Source organism: Mustela putorius, unplaced genomic scaffold (genome assembly GCF_011764305.1).
Source record: "Mustela putorius furo isolate JIRA1106 unplaced genomic scaffold, ASM1176430v1.1 tig00003845_pilon_pilon_pilon, whole genome shotgun sequence".
NCBI lineage: Eukaryota > Metazoa > Chordata > Mammalia > Carnivora > Mustelidae > Mustela > Mustela putorius.
Window position 1 is genome coordinate 96,131,340 of NW_025421998.1, and position 17,375 is coordinate 96,148,714.

The window sequence follows — 17,375 nt, forward strand, 5'->3', positions numbered from 1 at the left end:
AGTTGCTAAGGCTCTCTGAGCACCTTTGAAGCTGACATCTGTAACACTAAAACTGTCTTTAGATATTTAATATGTATTCATTTAATTGGGTTACCCTAATCTGGGAGATTAAAAGTCAGTTGGTTGCTCCCTGTCTTTAGATCCTTGGTTCTAAAAACAAAAGTGAAACAAACAAAAACTTAGACATGAGTCATCTCTACTCAGTTGAATTACTAATACTTTGGGTTTTGGAGAACTAGGTACGGGTCTACTTCTTTCTTCTATCTTCGGATTTTTAGAATTTAACTCAACTTATTCTTTAATTCTGATTGGCATCCTTGTCTTAGAAACAGCAATTTCTTAAATGAGTTTGTGAAAACAACTGTTTACCAATACTTTTCGGACAGAATTCCATTTGAGGCATGGATAAATATACAGTGTTTTGGTTTTGGGGTTTTTTTTTTTTTTTTTTTTCCTTTTAAGGGTTTGTTTATGTATCTGACAGGGAGCACAAGCAGGAGGAGCAGCAAGGGGAGAGGGAGAAGCAGCCCCCCCACCCCCACCCCGCTGAGCAGGGAGCCCTATGGACTTGGGGCTTAATTCTGAGACTCTGGGATCCTGACCTGAGCTGAAGGCAGATGCTCAAGCCGCTGACCCACCCTGGTGCCTCTAGGGTAGTTTTTTTATTTGTTTGTTTTTTTGTTTTGTTTTGGTTTGGTTTGTTTTAAGCAAAACCATGCAAGAGGGTGGTGTCTTCAGGAGACATCAACAGGAATTCTTTATGGCCCTTTTCTGGATTAGAACATGATTGGAGCTTAGTATCATGCAGATTTCTATTTTGTTCGTGCCCTTGACCACGTAGAATTTCCATCTGTCACTTTTGCCAGTTACACACCTTAGCCCTTCTTTAAAGTTTATTTTCACCATCGACTTTTCACTTCCACTTAACGATGATCTGAAGATGTTTATTGTGTACTATTTGCTCTGTCGTGGTCATTTATAATGATGATAGTAACATCAGCCTACATGCTAATATTTGGAAGGTTCACAGTTTGAGATTTATTTATTTCCCCTAATTTTATTTTCTTTCTGTCTCTTAAATAACTTCTATATCCATGAGTCAAAGCAAAATAGATTTTGGTCCCATGATGACTGATTTTATTTTTTAATTTTAATTTTGTTTTTTCTTTTTAGTCTTTGGGCTAGAAGTTGTTTAAAAGTCTTTGAAAAATCTAAAGAAAATTATCCTCACTGGCTCCCCTTCTTCCACACGTATATTTATCCCCTTGAACGAGCCCGATTTCCTTTTGTCTCCCGTGTTGCTCTCCCCTGAGCAGACTGTGTGCTTAAGTGTTAAGTGATACTCCCCTTATCATAGCCTCTTCTGGTTAATGAAGTTAAATTAGGAATCCGGTTGTGGAGTCGCCCTTTCCAGACACCACTGTGTCTCACCCACCCACCCTAAGGCGCGCCGTTAGGACTTGTTCATGTTTGCACATGGTTTTCCAAACCTCTGTATTAATGTCTCGTGGTGGTGGTGGTTGTTTCTATCACTAACAGGTTCAGTGACCCTAGAGCTGCACTTGCTCTAACATGACTCAGGAGCTGCGTGATTACGGCAACTCCAAGGCTGTTGTTTTAACGTAATCTTCTAGCTCTGAAATCAGGTGTGCAGAGAGGCCAAAGGTTACAGGCAAATGAGCTACAGGGGAACTGAGGCCAAACTTGGTCATGATTCAAATACGCTGAGAACGTTCTCTGTACTTGAAAGTTTCTGACCCACTTCCTCCAGCCGTCCTGGCAGTTACGGAGTGGGCATTTCTCTAGTCTCTTGCCCAGAAGAGGGTGAAGCAAAGCAGCCCTTCCTTCTGCTGAATTCCCGGGGAGCTTTGCAGAAACGAGGCTCCATGCACGGAGAAGACGGGGGAATGCAGGTGAGTGCATGAGGGTGTTTATTCTTTCTGGGTGGCCTGTGAACAGGGAATGTGCAGAGGAAAGGGGCTGGGCTGGTCGGTGTGTGCTGTAAACTTTTTCCAAGCTGGTAAAGGAGCTCCAAGGGAGTGACTACTGATCCCTGCTGCTTGGAGGATGAGTAATAGGCCTGAGGGCAGAGCCTGCTACAGGGAGGGGCCCGAGTCTGGCCCACAGAGCTCCCCAGGAGCACCAATGGGCAGATAAATATTTTCCTGGCAGCTGACCCAGGCCTCTCAGAGGGCAATTATCTCCGCACATGCAGATGGAAATTCAGGAGAGTGGGAGACAGTCTCTTTATTGCACTGTGCAAGATGGAGGTTCTAAGCCTGCTTGCGGACCAGGGGGCTCCTGAACCCCCTGGGAGAAAGTTCATCCTCCTCAGGAAAGGGTGGCCGTGAGCCACAGACCATGAGTTACTGCGGCAGAGTCCACAAATTCAGCAAGAGACTTTGCCATCGGAGAAGTAGACGGTCGCGGGAGAAAAAGGAAAATGCAGAGGCAGAGAAAGGAGGGCCCCTTGGCTGGGACTCCTCCAGCATCTTCTAGAAGGTTTTCTTATTGAGCCGATTTGTGGTGAGGATGAGAATCATCGGCTGTTGGAGCCAAAAGAACCCAAAAGATCTTTGCATCTAAGGCCCTTACTTGTCACAGGGGAGCTTGCAGGGGGGAGACGGTTTGCCACTGTCACACAGCCGGTTAGTTCCCGAGCACGGGCTAGCACAGACCAGTGTTGGCCTCCAGGATTTAAGCAAATATCTGCTGAGCTTGTACTCGTTACAAAAGGTTGAAGGTGACTTGCCATAAAAAACGCAAGGATTGAGTAAACAGAATATGTGTGGGCAGATTATTTGGGGGACGGGGGAGGAGGTGGTAGTCAGACTTGTGGAATTGTTGGTAGCCAGATTGGGTGATAGAACCGAGCCTGGCCGGGCAACAGACTGGAACAGAGATAAGGTGCGGTTTTCAGAACTGGATCATCCTAGTGCAGCGAGGCCTTGAAGAACTGGAGGGTCTCAGGTGTGGACATGCCTGTGGGTGCGTGTGTGCGTGTGTGTGTGTGTGTGTGTGTGTGTGTGTGCAAAGAGGTGACTGCTTAGGGTAGGAGAGGACACAAGAGGGTCTTTACTGGAAAATGATTTTATGCAGAGAGACTGGGCTTTCTCCTTGAAATAAAATAAAACTGGCATTAACACGGGGGCAGGGGGGCGGGAGATGGAATTTTCCAGTTGAAAATCAAGAAAGATGATTATCTAAATTTAAAAAAAAAATTGGTCCTTTAAATCGGGGATATTTTTTATTCACTGGGTTTGAAAGTGCCCGATTTCACCAGTTCAGATAATTAGGAGTTAAAGGACGTGACAGAAAAGTCAAATCAAAATGAATAATGAGGGGTGCTTGGGTGGCTCAGTGGGTTAAGCCTCTGCCTTCAGCTCAGGTCATGATCTCAGGGTCCTGGGATGGAGTCCCACATCGGGCTCTCTGCTAGGCAGGGAGCCTGCTTCCTCCTCTCTCTCTCTCTCTGCTTGTGTCTCTGCCTACTTGTGATCTCTCTCTGTCAAATAAATAAAATCTTTTTTTAAAAAAAAAAAGAAGAATGAGCAAGAAGGTGAAATACACAGGCGGACAAATCAGAATGCTTGGATTCATTAGTGCTAAGTGGGTCGCTGAAAACGGATTGCACCCCGGCAGGCTATGAGAAGATGGATTGGGACAAGGGTGCCACGCGGGAGAGCAGGACGCACCGGGCAGAATCTAATGAAAGGGACGGCATGAACTACAATCGGGCGAAAACGCACCAGAAAGGACCATGGGATTTCTGTGGGTGGGAATTCCATTCTCAGATCATAAAACTGTGGCGGAGGAATGTACTTGAGGCAACTTGACCAGAGTAATGAGACTGAGAGACAAATAAAATGTGACAGCTACAAATGAAGGGCACAGAGGCTACAGTGTAGAGGGGGAAACCAGCTCCTTTGCAGTTCTGTATCTTGCGGTGCCTGGGCGCTAAGACCGGGGGTCCGCTTGCTGTTCCCTCCTCCTGCCCACACAGCCAAATTCCGCTAACTGAGTCATAGCCTCTCTCCCACTGTTTCCCTCCCGTTCCACGACCACTCTTTTACTCCCAACGCCCAATTCCTGACGCTGGAATGACGTTCCCGTTGGGCTGTGTGCTCCCAAACTTTGGACTGCGATCTTTCTGGAGGAATGGGCTGTAACAGTCTTCGATACGGTGGTATCTACCGCATAATTATGCTTGTCAGAGCCGGGTCCAACCTGGCATCCAGCTCCCACGGCACCCCCCCTCACTGCCCCTTAAAGCCCCCTCACTTCACCCTCCGCCTGCTCTGTCCACCCATTCCAGAGCCCTTTCCAGCTTGGGAAGATGGAGCTTCCTGTTCGCTTTCACGGCTGCCTCTGTGCCCTCCTCTCCCAGCACGGCTCTCTTTCAAGTAAAACTGAACACTCCTGAGTCTTTGTGTCATTTAAATGCAGAGCTAGGATCTACGGAAGGATCTGATTCTAAATCTAATCCAGGGCAAACCCATTGTGGGACTGTGCTCTCCCCACCTCTGACTTCCTTTCCTGTCTTCCTCTAAAATGAGCAAAAACATGGCTTCTTGAAGCTGGCGCCCCCTGGCATAGGTTTACGTGCTGTCCAAAATGTATTTCTTTCACAACTTGGGACAAATATTTAAACCTCTCTAAGCCTTGGATCTTCACCTGTCGAATGAGTAATATCTTCCAGAATCATTGTGAAATGAAATTCCCTATTGGAGAGCTAGGTACACAGTAAGTGCTCAATAAATGGTTACCGTCATCATTAGTATTTTGTCTGAGGACCAATTTCTGGGCAAAGTAAGTAAGCTTTTTCAGTTCCTCGTGTGATCGTGTAAAGTGTACAAACACGTGAGTTATCTACCATTGATAGCCTTTTATCTATGAAGGCTCTTGCCTTTTTATAAAATGATATAGTGGTATTCTGGAAGCAAGGTTCTTTTATCTGCATTTAGTGAAGTGGAAAATAAATGCCTAAGAGTTCTCTCTAGATTTGGTTAAGGTGTGACTAGAAAATCATTCAAACCTCAGGGCCCTCCTCTGTGAGTTGGGATAATTTCCTATGTTGTGCTCAGTCATTAGTCCAACCTCCTATCTAGCCCGACAAACCCAACTGGGCCTTTGATCTTTGCCCATTCAACACCTCTTCCCCATCTTCCCACCCCTACTCTTGGGCCATTCCTCATCTACCTCAACGCCACCTTTTCTTCCGCCCCGTTCTCCTTCCCTTCCCTAGTGTTTCCATGAGGCGACCCTAAGACCACTTTTCTCCATGCTTCGCGCTGTGCAATTTCCTGTGGTGTCTGGACCGCAGCTAGCATCTTCTGTGCTGAGAAGGCCCTGGAGTTGCCACAGGCCCTGGAGTTCTTGTCTCTGTCATAGACCCGAGGTCCGTATTTTTCTCCTCAGACTTATCCACCCAGATAAGCACGGGCACTTCAACGTCGCCGTCCCCAAACACAACAGTCTCCCTGTCCCCAACGCTGCTCCGTGCCCATATTTCCTCGCTCACTTGAAAACGTTTCTTACTTAAAAGGTCTTTCTCCTCTTCCTTTTTACTTGGATTCAGCAAACCGTCTATCCCATCACGCTGATTCTGGCTCTTAAATACTCTCCGACCTTCAATATCTCTCAGTAAAGCCAACCCCCTCCGACCTTCAGGCCACCTGCTCTCCGTTCAGCTCTTGTCTCTCACTTGGACCGATTCCGTCGTCTGGTCTGGTTTCCCCGTGTCTCCTTCTGAGCTCTCGGATCTCATTCTCCATTTGTCTTTCTAAAACACAAATCTGAGCAAGTCCTGCCGAGGAGATGCAACTGTGGATGCCTCTAACGGACCAGAAAATACAGTTCGAAGGTCTTAGCATTTACTCGCAGCTTTTCCCACTCTTCCACCCCAGCCCCTCTGTTGGCCGCTCCCACGGGCGCACCAGAGCCTGACTCCCCAGCTCAGGGGCCCTACGCTCATGGCACCTTCTAGAAGCCGGACATCCGCTTTCCTGCCGTCTCTGCTTACCCACATTCCACTCTTCCTTCAGGACTCTGAAGCTTTCTCAGCCCCCGGAGGCACGGCCGCTCCTTCTTGTGGACTTACGTGGCTCTTTGTCCTCATGGGCACCGGCACAGCGCTGTGCTGTCCTCCCCAGTGGGAGCGGCTGTTTCTGAAAGCCAGGAAGACGCTTCATTTATCTTCATGTCCACCAGTACTGTAGGTGCTTATAAAACCCCACTGAAGGACAGAATGGATGTCTCTGCCTTTATTTCTTAGGATTTTGTTATAAAACTCAAATAAGTGGGTATTTTTGAAAGAGCAGTATAAACTAAACACAAGTGGAAGAATCCGAAATCTCCCAGACTGTCCCTCTGGACCAAAAGAACACCCCTTTGAGGTGGGTGAAGTGTTTCATTTCCAGGAAATCAGACTTATTCTTGATTAATCAAGAGCATTTAAGACTTGGTGCAAAATTACCAAAAGCCAGATTGTCTCCTGCAGCCGCTGTTTACGCATTCTTATGCAAATGATGTTAAAATATGCAGTCAAAAATGCTAATGGATTGTCTCAGAAATACACAGACAATAGAAAGAATTTAGCTAACAGGAACAGAACATAGAATGGGACTCCAAGAGATTTTCTAGGGTTTTTAGACACGTGCGGAGCCTGTATGGAGAGGTGTAAAGGCGGGCGGGGGCCCTGAATGAACTGGGTTCCTACAATGAGCTCGAGACCCAACAGGAGCCTGCGGAGCAGGAGAGCGGAGTCGAGAGCTGGAGGCCTTATGGACAGATGTTCAGTTGTGAAGCTCTCATGGACGTAGATGTCCCTAGCAAAGTGCTGCTCCTGCCAGATTTAGCAAATAAAAACACAAAACACCCAAATATTGCAGGAAGCATACGGACACTAAATGATCATCTGTTGCTTGTCCACGATTCAAATTTAACCGGACATCTAATATTTTATCTGGCAAACGAAGCTGCAATCCAAATGACGTGAATATCTGATATTAGTGGCTGTAGGGTATTTTGGAGAAAAAGTTAGCACTGGCTTTCTGGCTGTAAACCCCCGGAAGAGTTTAAGGCCCCAATGAAACTGGTGGTAGATTGCCACCTAGTGGAAATTTGGTGATAGTGACGGCTTACTTGGGAGGAATCGGCTTTTTCCTAGAGTCTGCAAGAAAGGATTCTGCTCTGGCCCAGTGCAAAGTCTTGAGGCTTCGGTGGTGCGGGTGATGAGGTCAAGAGGATGAGCGTGCCGTGGGGGGAGGCGAGGTAGGAGGAACACGGAGATGCAGCTGGCCCCCCACGATCTAAGGAGAGGGGTGGCCTGACCGTGGCTCTCCAGCGTGCACACTTCCTCTGGCACGCCAGCAAAAACCCTAACCAAAGCTGGCGCTGTCAAGAGGCACAGATGCGGACGGCTCAGATGGGTGTGGAACTATCAAAAATCTATGTCTACAGATGTGATCACAATGATCACGAACTAAAGAAGTCCTGCAAAAGGTAATGGAGCGGCTACAAGGTCAGATTTTAAAAGGACTGAAAAGATGGAAGCGTTCAGAGGCAGTATATTCTGGAATTCCAAGGATCCTCTCTCTTAAGTGTGAAGCCCAGAAGCAGTTCTGTGCTGCAAAACATGCTAACGTTTATTAGCATAATAATATTATGCTCCTAACAACCATACGGGCCATGAGGATACTAAAACCAAGCTGGGAACAGGAAGAGAAGACGGGAGAGGACAAACGTGTGCCTTGAGGCAGATGTTACCATGTCAACATGTAATATCCAGAGAAAGCAGAAGCACTTGGCTCTTATTTTAGCCGCTCTTCTCCAGAAAGGATGATACCCTAAAATTTAAAAGCTTGGACCAAAACCATAAGATGATCTTAAAACCCAAACACAATCTTCTGGCTGATTTAAATAACTCTAGTTTTTGTTTTGATTTGTTTTGTTTTTTTTGTTTTGTTTTTCCAGAGTAGAACAGGAGAGGATCTCAAAGATTTAATAGAGGCATTATCCTACTTTTTAAAGGCATGATTTGTAGAAGCCAAGGAAGAATGAATTTAATGTGTAATTGTCATAAATTTCTAGAAGAGTTGATTGAAAGATGTTAGATTAAAAAAATCGTGAAAGAGAATCGGTGTCTCCTAAGATAAGCCATGCCAAACTCATCTCATTTACTATGTTGTTACGTTTACAAGAATATTAAATCATTAGAGTGCGATAGAAAGAATATGTTTTGAGTGAGCCATACAGCAAAGTTTTTTTTCCCAAAATGTATTTTCAAAATCTTGGAGATTACAAAGGATGGCCCTTGGATGATAGTATAATTGAAGATTTTCAGCCAGTTTAACTTTCAGCCCCAAAAAAGTGCTCATTAAGGGAGTATTTTCAAGGAGGGATGTCAAAATGCTCTGTAATTACTTGCTTACTAATGATGATCATAAAATGTAGAAAGCGTACTGATCCAGTTTGCGAAGACCAGACCATGGTCGTGCTAGAGCAGGACTCCAAACCACCCTGACAAACTCGGGAATGGGCTACAGTCAACCACACGAGACTAAACAAACAATGTATATTTTTGTCTATTTAGATGAAAAAATATCAATTCTCTAAATACAAAGTAAGAGAGAGTGTTTTTAAGGCAGTTTCTATGAAAAGGGACTAGGGGTCATAATTGACAGTCAAGTTTGTATGGGACCAAGAATATGAAGTGACTGGGGGAAAAAAAAATCCAATTCCTCTCCAGACAACATAGAGAGTGTCCTTTCTGATGGAGGGGACAGTCTCACTGTGCAGTGCAATAGGCCAGACTGTACTAAAGGCAGGTCCCGTTCTGGCACTGTCCTAAAAGGAACAACCATAAACTCCTCTCCATTTGGAGGGAGACGTGCAGAATGGTAAGGGGCCTAGGGAGCAAGCCACGGAGGGCAAGACTTAGAGGAATGACCCACGGACCTCAGATTTTGTAACACTGGATCTATTTTTTGTAGCACATGGAAAGCAACACTCAGATCAATTAAACAATAGTGATTTCTCCTGGGGCACCTGGGTGGCTCAGTGGGTTAAAGCCTCTGCCTTCAGCTCAGGTCATGGTCTTGGGATCGAGCCCCGCATAGGGCTCTCTGCTCAGCGGGGAGCCTGCTTCCCTCGCTCTCTGCCTGCCTCTATGCCTACTTGTGATCTCTGTCTGTCAAATAAATAAATAAAATCTTTTTAAAAAATAGAGATTTCTCCCTAGCAGAAGAAAGAACTCAAGGATAATTAAAGCTTTCAAAACTTCCGTGGCCCCTTGCCTAGGCAACTTAGTCAGCCACGTTTGTGGCCTGTGACTGGAAAATCAAGACTCAGCGGCCTCCCTCTGTGGGGGCATAGCGGGGACGCCGGGGTTTGTCAAGAGTTTGGACTTGTCAGTTTTCTTCCACTTCTAGGATCCTATGCTTCTAATAACTTCACCATTTTCTCTGTTTGGTCTACCATTATTTCTTAGTTATTATCTCATTTCTTTTTAGTCTGTCATTAGAATGTGTAACGCTTTTTAGCTGTGTTGCATATAGGGATAGCATTTTTTTTTTCTAAGATTTTATTTATTTGAGAGAGGTGAGGGGGCATTAGTGGAGGGGATGGGCAGAGGGAGAAGAAGAAGAGCCTGACCCAGGGCTCAGTCCTAGGGTGCTGGAATGACCTGAGCTGAAGGCAGTCGCTTAACCAACTGAGCCACCCAGGCGCCCCAGGCATAGACCTTGAAGTCCCTTTCCCTCCAGTTCTTGGCTGTAGACGGCTACACTATTGCCTTTGCTCTGTACTCAGTTGCTACGATTCTGAGGGGCAGGAGCCTGAACCAATAAAGAGCTGGCAGGGAAAATACCCAGCCTCCCCACCGGGCTCACGGGGCTCTGAAAGCATTGTGGTGGCTGCTGGAAAGAGTGGGTCAGTAGCACGGGATGGAACAGGGAGAGCCTTCCTTCCGTCCCCCTTATGGCTGCTCTTAGGCTGCTCATGCCGTGGGCCTCGTGGGACAGAGTGCAAAAACAAAAGATTTGTGAAACATATACTTTAAAGGACCCAGATATGAATCATAACCTAAGTCCTTTCACATTTCAACGTACACATTCTAATCCCTAAATTAAGGCTGTTGAAGCCGGGCTGCTCCAACCCTCGAGCGGCACAGAGAGACGTCGGCTAGAATGGCAGAGCTGAGCTACTCAGTACCACCGGTCCAGGGAACCCTACAGAGACACACACATACATGTTCTTGTGCAACCAAGAACTTTCTTCTCCATTTCCAAATATTTTGCCGAAATTTTTAGTTCTTAGGAGTCATGACTCTAGAACTATTATGACAAATATAACTACTTAATACACGTTTTGGGGAGAAAAAGTGTATTTTCCAATAATCATAGTGTTTGGAGGTCCAGAAGGGTACACACATACACCCTCACCAAATGCAGCGATGTGGCTTGAATCGAAAGCCCTCAGATCCTAGTGATTTGGGCACTGCGGGGCCATTAGATGCGGCGCTACACACACAGGTAGGAACATCCTCTCCTTGGTGCTCCCGCCCCTCATTCCTAGGTCTCTCCCCAGAAAAGAGCTTTGGAAAAATAAGTTATGGTTCGCAATGCTAGAGGCTTGACCTAAAATATCCTTGACTGTCTCCTGTAATCCTATTCCTAAAACGCCCAATTTCTCCTCCAGCAGGAGAGATGGGCCCAGGGAAGACCGCAGGTTCCACGGGATCACGCCCAAAGGAGACCCGGCCTGGACAGCTCGGATGGCAGCCGGCCACCGACCCGTCAGCTGAGGGGAAGGCGGTGAAAGAAATGCAGCTTTTAATCAGTGAGCGGGGAGACACACAATCACGGACGGGGACCCACGAGTAAACTAGTTTACTGCCCACAACAGACACCGGCTCATTCGCCGGGCGAGGAAGGCACGTCACCATGCAGGGCGTTGGGAAGTCACGCGCACCCTCCTCTGGCTCGAGGCTACCTCACAGGGGTGCGGAGGGGAGGGTGCGGCCGGCGAGGTGGGCCCAGAGAGGGGGGATGTCCGACCTCCAGCCGTCCCCAGAGTCCGCGGTCCTTCCCGGCACCGCCGGCTCCGCCGCGGCACCCGCCGCCTCCCGCCCCCCCTTCCACTCCGCCGCCCGCGACTAGGGGCCGCAGCGGTCCTGGTCTTCCCCTCGCACCTCCCGCCGCGCTAGGGGCTCCTCCCCGGCGGTGGCAGGCGGCTCCTCTCGGGTCTTGCCGAGGAAGGGCGCCGGTCCGGGTCGGGGTCCGGGTCGGGGTCCGGGTCCGGCCGCGTCCGGCCGCGCGCCGCCACCCGGAGAAGGTCTCCCGGCCGGAGCGCAGGGCGCGGGGGGCAGCTCCGGGACGAAGCCCTCGCCTGCCGGCGGGGGCCCCACGGCTTGCGGGCAGAAGGGCCCCGGGAAAGGCAGTTCTGGCAAGCAAGGGTCGTTCCAAGGGGCTGTGCCTGCGGGGTCGGAGGGCAGAAAGGTCAGACAGGGTGACGGGCGCCCACCGCCCTTCCACGTCCTCGGGGACAGACGCCCTGCCCCTCCCCCGGAACGCAGCGGAGGAGCCCCGCGCCCGTGTAGACGAGGTGCGGACACCGGAGCCCCCACGGACGGGCTCCGGCTTCTGCGGTTCGGTAACGTGGACCCAGAGTGGCCTGGGGGCCAGGCGGGCGCCCCCGCCCCCGCATGCGGACGGCCTCCCGGCCGGGCCTGCGCAGCGCTCTCCTCCCCTTCTGCGGGAACTGGGTCTTACGATTGCGGAGTCCGGATTCCAGAGGTCGGGGTGCGGGGGCGGCCGGATGCTCCTCCGCTGCCCTGTACTCCCTACCTTCCCCCCACGCCGTGTTCCCCCCTCCGGTTTCTCACCCTAGCAAGTCCCTCCCCGGCAGAGGAACACGATTCCCATTTCAGGTCAGAGACGGAGACTGGGCAGAGCTGGGAACGGCGGCGCGGGGCGTCAGGCTTCAGGTCTCGCCGTGCAGCCCCCACCCCCCCCCCAGACGCCCGGAAAGCTCCGGAAAGCCAAGCAGGGGCGCGGAGAGGGGATTCGCTCGTGGCCTCGCCCTGCCTCAGCCCGCCCTCGGCCAGCGAGGCTCCCTGTCCCTTCTCACCTCCCGCAGTCCCGAGGGGCCCTTCTCTTCCAGCCCCGACTCACCCACGTTCCCCGCAGGGGGCTGCAGCGCCATCGGCCCTGGCGGGGGGCCCAGGAAGTAGCCCTGAGAGGGACCCGCACTGGGGCCATAAGGCGACGAGAAGAGGGAGTCGTCCGGCAGCGGAGGGATCAGGGAGGGGGGCGTGGGGAAGGGGAAGGGGTGCAGGTAGGAGTACTGGGGTTGAGGCTGCTGGTAAAGCTGGGGCTGCGCGGCCTGGGGGAACAGGCACGGTCCTGGCGGGGGGCTCTGCTGGTACTCCTGGGGCTCCAGCTCCTCCAAGTACGAACAGAGGGATGGTGGCGTGACACTGGAGGGGACGAAGGAGGGTTTTGAGAGGCTCAGGGGTGGCTTCCTCAGTGGCCGCACAGTAGTTGAGTCCGTCCACATGTCCATGACCCTAGACTTGCCACTTCCTCTGCTTTCTCCAGTTCCCGGCTTCTCATACCTCCTTGCTGTGAGAGTCTAGATCTTTCCACCGTATGCTTTTAATCTCATCACAATTAGGACTCCCCCTCTCAGCTAACCATCCCCACCGAGATCTCTTTCCTCCTTCTACACCTGCCCAAGAGAACTCAGGGACCACCCCCAGCCGCCTCCATACCTTGTCCCCCAGGACCCGCAGGGGCCATCTTTGTGGCTGTTGTCACTGCCAGGAGTATCCAGAAGCAAAGGCATCATTTGAGAGGTAGGGACGGGGCCCAGGGGAAAGGGAAGGTTGACTCTTCGGACAGGTGGGGGGCTGAAGAGTGGGGGGGTCACGGCGGCCCTTTGCATGTTCTCACTCTGTTGGGCTGGGGCCAGAGTCTGGTCAGAGGTCAGCAGCATGGGCGGCTCTAGGAACCAAAGCCAAAGAGGGGTTACAAGGGTAAGAAAGCGGGGATGCAGATTTGGAATTATGGATGGTTAAAAGGGGCCATGCCTACGTCCCCCTGACTAGGCCCCACTGTGCTCTCTAGAGCACTGGCCCACTTCCCCATCTATCTAGAAAGAACTCTGTCTTTCCAGCTGCCACTTCCCCCCCATATAACCCTCAGAAGGTGGTCAGCTTACCTGTGAGAGTATCCAGAGGGGGCTCCTGAGCGAAGGTACCAGGCTCTGGGGCCAGGGGCACAGCAGGTGGCAGCTCGGCTGCAGTGCTAGAGGCAGGCAGAGTGAAAACCGTAGCCCTAGTGTCCCTAGAGTTAGACCAGGGCTTCAGCGCAGGGAAAGGGACCCCAGAGTCCCAAACACTGACTTCCTGCAAGACACTGGCACCTTCCCGACCCCCTCCATCCAAAGTGTCTCTAAATATCGGCCAAGAACTCCAGCTTCATGGCCAACTCTCCAACACTCTCTCCCTCTAGACCCCAGGAGCCCAGCTCAGAGCCCACTTGCTACCTATGAGGAAGAGATCTGGGACGAGGAGAACTCCTACCTGCGCTGCCTGCCGGCAGGGCTAAGGGGAGGGCCCGCGGGACTGTCCGTGTTCTCCTTTCCGTTCAGCTTCTCCACTTTTCGCCACTTCGCCCGGCGATTCTGGAACCACACCTGTAGGGCAGAGACCCTTGTAGAGTTCCAGAAACTTGGAAGAGACCGAGACTCAGGCTCTGAGTGTTGCATGACGAGCTGCCTGACTTTAGGAGGTCACTCTACACTCACTGACTTTCTCTGCGAGTGGTTTTAGGAAAAGGTTCACCTAGATAGCTCTGAGGGATTTTCCTCTTCTAATCTGAGGCGGTAACAACATGGAAATGGGCAGAAACACAGCCAGATCTAAGACCTAACCTCAGCCCCTAAAGGGAGCTGCTGGGCACTTGCTGTGCTCCCCAAGAGTTCCAGTTGGTTGTTTCTCCCCCACATGGAGACCCGTTGGCCAAGCCCCATTACCATGATGCGTTGGGGGGTGACCCCCACTGTCTGGGCAATCTCCCGGCGCTTATCGCCATCTGGGTAGTGGTCTTCTTGGAAGATCCTTTCTAGCTCTTCCAGCTGGTCTGGAAGAAAAAGAAACATGCATGAGGACCGTGATGTGGCAGCAGATGAGAAAGACAGATGACTTCCTGACGAGACCACGGTCCCCAACCCAAGGATCTTCCCAGGGCCTTGCAACTAAGTTCCCCATTAGGCTGGTGCCTTCTCTCTCTCCTGGGCTTTGTGGCAGGGGACTGTGAGGTGTTTACTTTCTGGCTCCTTCTAGCCTCGTCCCAATTTCACTTTCTGATGAAGCAACCCACTGACGGCCTCTCACCTTCCGGACTTACCTGAGCGGTATAGGGTCCGAGTCTTTTTCCGAACTTGGCAGGTCACTTCTGGGGTCCTCTTCTGATCTGTGTTTTGGCTGTTCTGAGCCAATGTGCTGAGGAGGTTGGCCAGATGGCAGGGCCCCAGGCCTGACCCGCAAGGCACTAGGTTGTGTGCAGCACGGGTGGAGTTAATGACGCTCGGAGAAGAGGCAGAGGCCAGCCCCCCAACACTGAGCGTTTTCTGCTGGCTGCAGGCTGGAGAGTAGGACCTCTTCCCTGGCTTTGCCTCTCTCACTGGGCAGGAACCGCCTTCCCCGGGAGGCCCAGGTCTCGGTGAGTCCATAACTGTGTCTTTGTGGAGAGTTCTGGAGCCAGATGGCCGGCTCACCCTCCCCGTATCTGCCCCAGCTGGTTCTCCAGGGGCCTCTGATGGCAGCTTCTCCCCAGCGGCCGGGCGGGACGGGGGCAGTTCCTCACTTGGGGCATTCTGGCTGTGGGGGGCTGCCCTCGGCAGCAGCTCCTCCTCTGGCGCAGCAGCAGGGGGCTCGCCTCCACTGTCCTGGCCTGTGGGGAACAGCACCCACAGAGCTTAGCAGCAGGGAGAAGGAAGAGCCTGGACTTCGAGGATGTGCTGCTTCCTGCTCTGTCCTGTTTGGCCTCCAGCTTTCGTGCGTCCACTCGCCAAGGAGAGCAGTAATGCTAGGCTTACCGTTCTCACTCGGCTGTTGCAAAGATCATGCAATGAGCTAATCCTCTGCTTTGCAAGATGTGAACAAACATAGGCACCCACGAGGGGGCCTGAGCTCGCATACACAGACCAGGGGAGAGCGGTCCTAATCTGGGGGTACTTACTTTCTGGGAGCTGCCTGCGTTCTTCCCCCAAAACCTCCCCCAGGAATGTGAGTCAAGGGACAGGAATCTGTTCAGGCATTTCTAAGGGACAAATGGTGAGGCTGGGAGTGTCCTGGGAGAGAGATCGGGAGGCTGCGGCTCCTAAGACTGCATCTTTACTCTGCCGCAGGTAGGGGCTTCACTGCGTAAGAGAAGGGACAAGGACAGGCTGGCTGGTGTATAAGGAAGGACAGTGGGGGACACATTGGGTTGCCAGCACTTGAGGCGAGCTTCAGCTTAGAGAAACCGGCACATAGTACGTGCTCAATGCATGCGACGCGTCAGAGCGCTCGGCCTTGAGAGGAAAGGGCGCGGGGGCCGGAGCGCAGACCAGACGGGTCCGAGGGCTCCGGGCCCGGCGTGCGGAGAGGTGGGAGCCGCCAGGACGCATCCCCCGGCCCCCACAGCCCCTCAGCCCACCCCAACCCCGAAGCCAGCCGACTCGGGCCGCGTGGCCAGAGGCCGCCCCACGCTCACCCCGCGGCTCCGGGCAGGCCTCCTGGGTGGCTTCCATGGCCCGGACTCGCGCAGCCGAGACCCGCCGGGCGGCCCTGGCGCGGCCTAATGAAGCCTCGCCGGCGGGCAGGTGTGCAGGGGCCTCCCGGGCCCTGGGGAGCCCGAGCGCGCGCCCCTCAGCGCGCCGCCAGGGCGAGGCCCACCCGGGGCGGGAGGCGCGTGGGGCAGCTGCAGGGCCGCGCGGGCCTGGGGGCCGCCCCGCCCCCCCGCCGGCCCCGAGGGCGGCCCAGGTGTGCGGCCCGCCGCCCCTCCCTTCCGCTCCCCTCCCCTCGGCTCGGCCGCGGCTCCGCCGGCGGGGCCGCCTGGCCTCCGAGGGCTGGTCGCAGCCCCGGGCCCCGCGGCGCCCCGGGGACCGGCCTCTCCGAGCTGGCCGAGGGAAGGCCACGCTGGGGCCCCTCATCACGGGAGCCCCCCACGCTGCGCTCGCGAAGGCTTCCCCGGGCCTCAAGATGAACGCGCCCCCAGGACGCCTCCAGACCAAGGGTTCTGAGAGCGCAGAGCCGGCCTGGGGACGAGGAGGAGGCCGCAGGAGCCGGGCAGCCAGCGGAGCCGCACGAGGCCGGAGCGCGCAGGCGGGACGCGCGGGAAGGAGCGGGGCGCACCGGCCCTCCAGGCCGCGGGGACCCCGCCAGGAGCCATCGTGGGCCCAGGGTTCCTGGTCGTCCCCCCCCGCCCCCCCCACACACACTTGATGTCCCATTTTAATTCTCTGAGAATGCCAGGGGGCCTCCTGAGGGAGCTCTCACAGGGCTGAGGTCTGTAATTCCTGGTTCATAGCACGTTCTTGCCTGGAAACAAAGTTTTACAGAATTTAAAATTCTCATGGCGGACTGCTTAGGTTTGGGTCTGACCCGTGACCCGGAGTGGAAAGCTCAGCCAGAGATTGAAACAGGTGCTGGACCTTGGGCATGGGGGTTGGGGGGCGGTGGGGGTGGGTGGGGTGTCCGGAACAGAATCCAGGTGTTTTGCTTTTAAGACTTAAAAGAGTCTGGTCAGCACGTGCTTGCCTGCTGCAATCATGGCTCGTCAGTCTTCCTGGGCCTCCTCTCCTTTGAGGACCTGGGAGAGCTGCCAGGGCTTTAGTTCTTTTTGGAACATAAAAATAGGAATCAGTTAACTTCGTGACAATAAGATGAGAACTTTAGGAATCTGATGTTTCAGTCAACCCCTCTAAGAGTACTATCCCCTGATAAATGAGAGGTTTAGAAATAGGGCCTGGTTTCAGGGCGCCTGGGTGGCTCAGTGAGCTAAGCCTCTGCCTTCCGCTCAGGTCATGATCTCAGGGTTCTGGGATGGAGCCCCGCGTTGCTCTCTCTGCTCAGCGGGGAGCCTGCTTCCCCCCCCCAACCCCTGCCTACTTGTGATTTCTCTCTCTCTGTCAAATAGTTAAGTAAAATTAAAAAAAAAAAAATAGGGCCCAGTTTCTCAGCTAGAAATGAAACATTGGGGACCTTGTGAGCAGGGCATGGGGGGTGAGGCTGTTCTCTACCAGGACCCTCAGATGGCGATATGGTTGTAAACGAAACACGATAATCGGCTTGATGACATTTATAGGACACCTGCTGTATGCCAGGC

At 52.7% G+C, this 17,375-nt stretch overlaps 1 protein-coding gene across 1 annotated transcript; it reads right to left on the reverse strand.

Moving 5' to 3' along the window:
* Positions 1 to 11,155: 11,155 nt before the first annotated feature.
* Positions 11,156 to 15,798, reverse strand: NOBOX (NOBOX oogenesis homeobox). Its single transcript, XM_045089752.1, has 8 exons — positions 15,549 to 15,798; positions 14,412 to 14,981; positions 14,038 to 14,144; positions 13,586 to 13,698; positions 13,222 to 13,307; positions 12,773 to 13,004; positions 12,174 to 12,478; positions 11,156 to 11,475 (listed from the first exon to the last, which is right to left on the reverse strand). The coding sequence occupies exons 1-8, from the start codon at positions 15,796 to 15,798 to the stop codon at positions 11,156 to 11,158; spliced, it is 1,983 nt and encodes a 660-aa protein (XP_044945687.1).
* Positions 15,799 to 17,375: the final 1,577 nt, after the last annotated feature.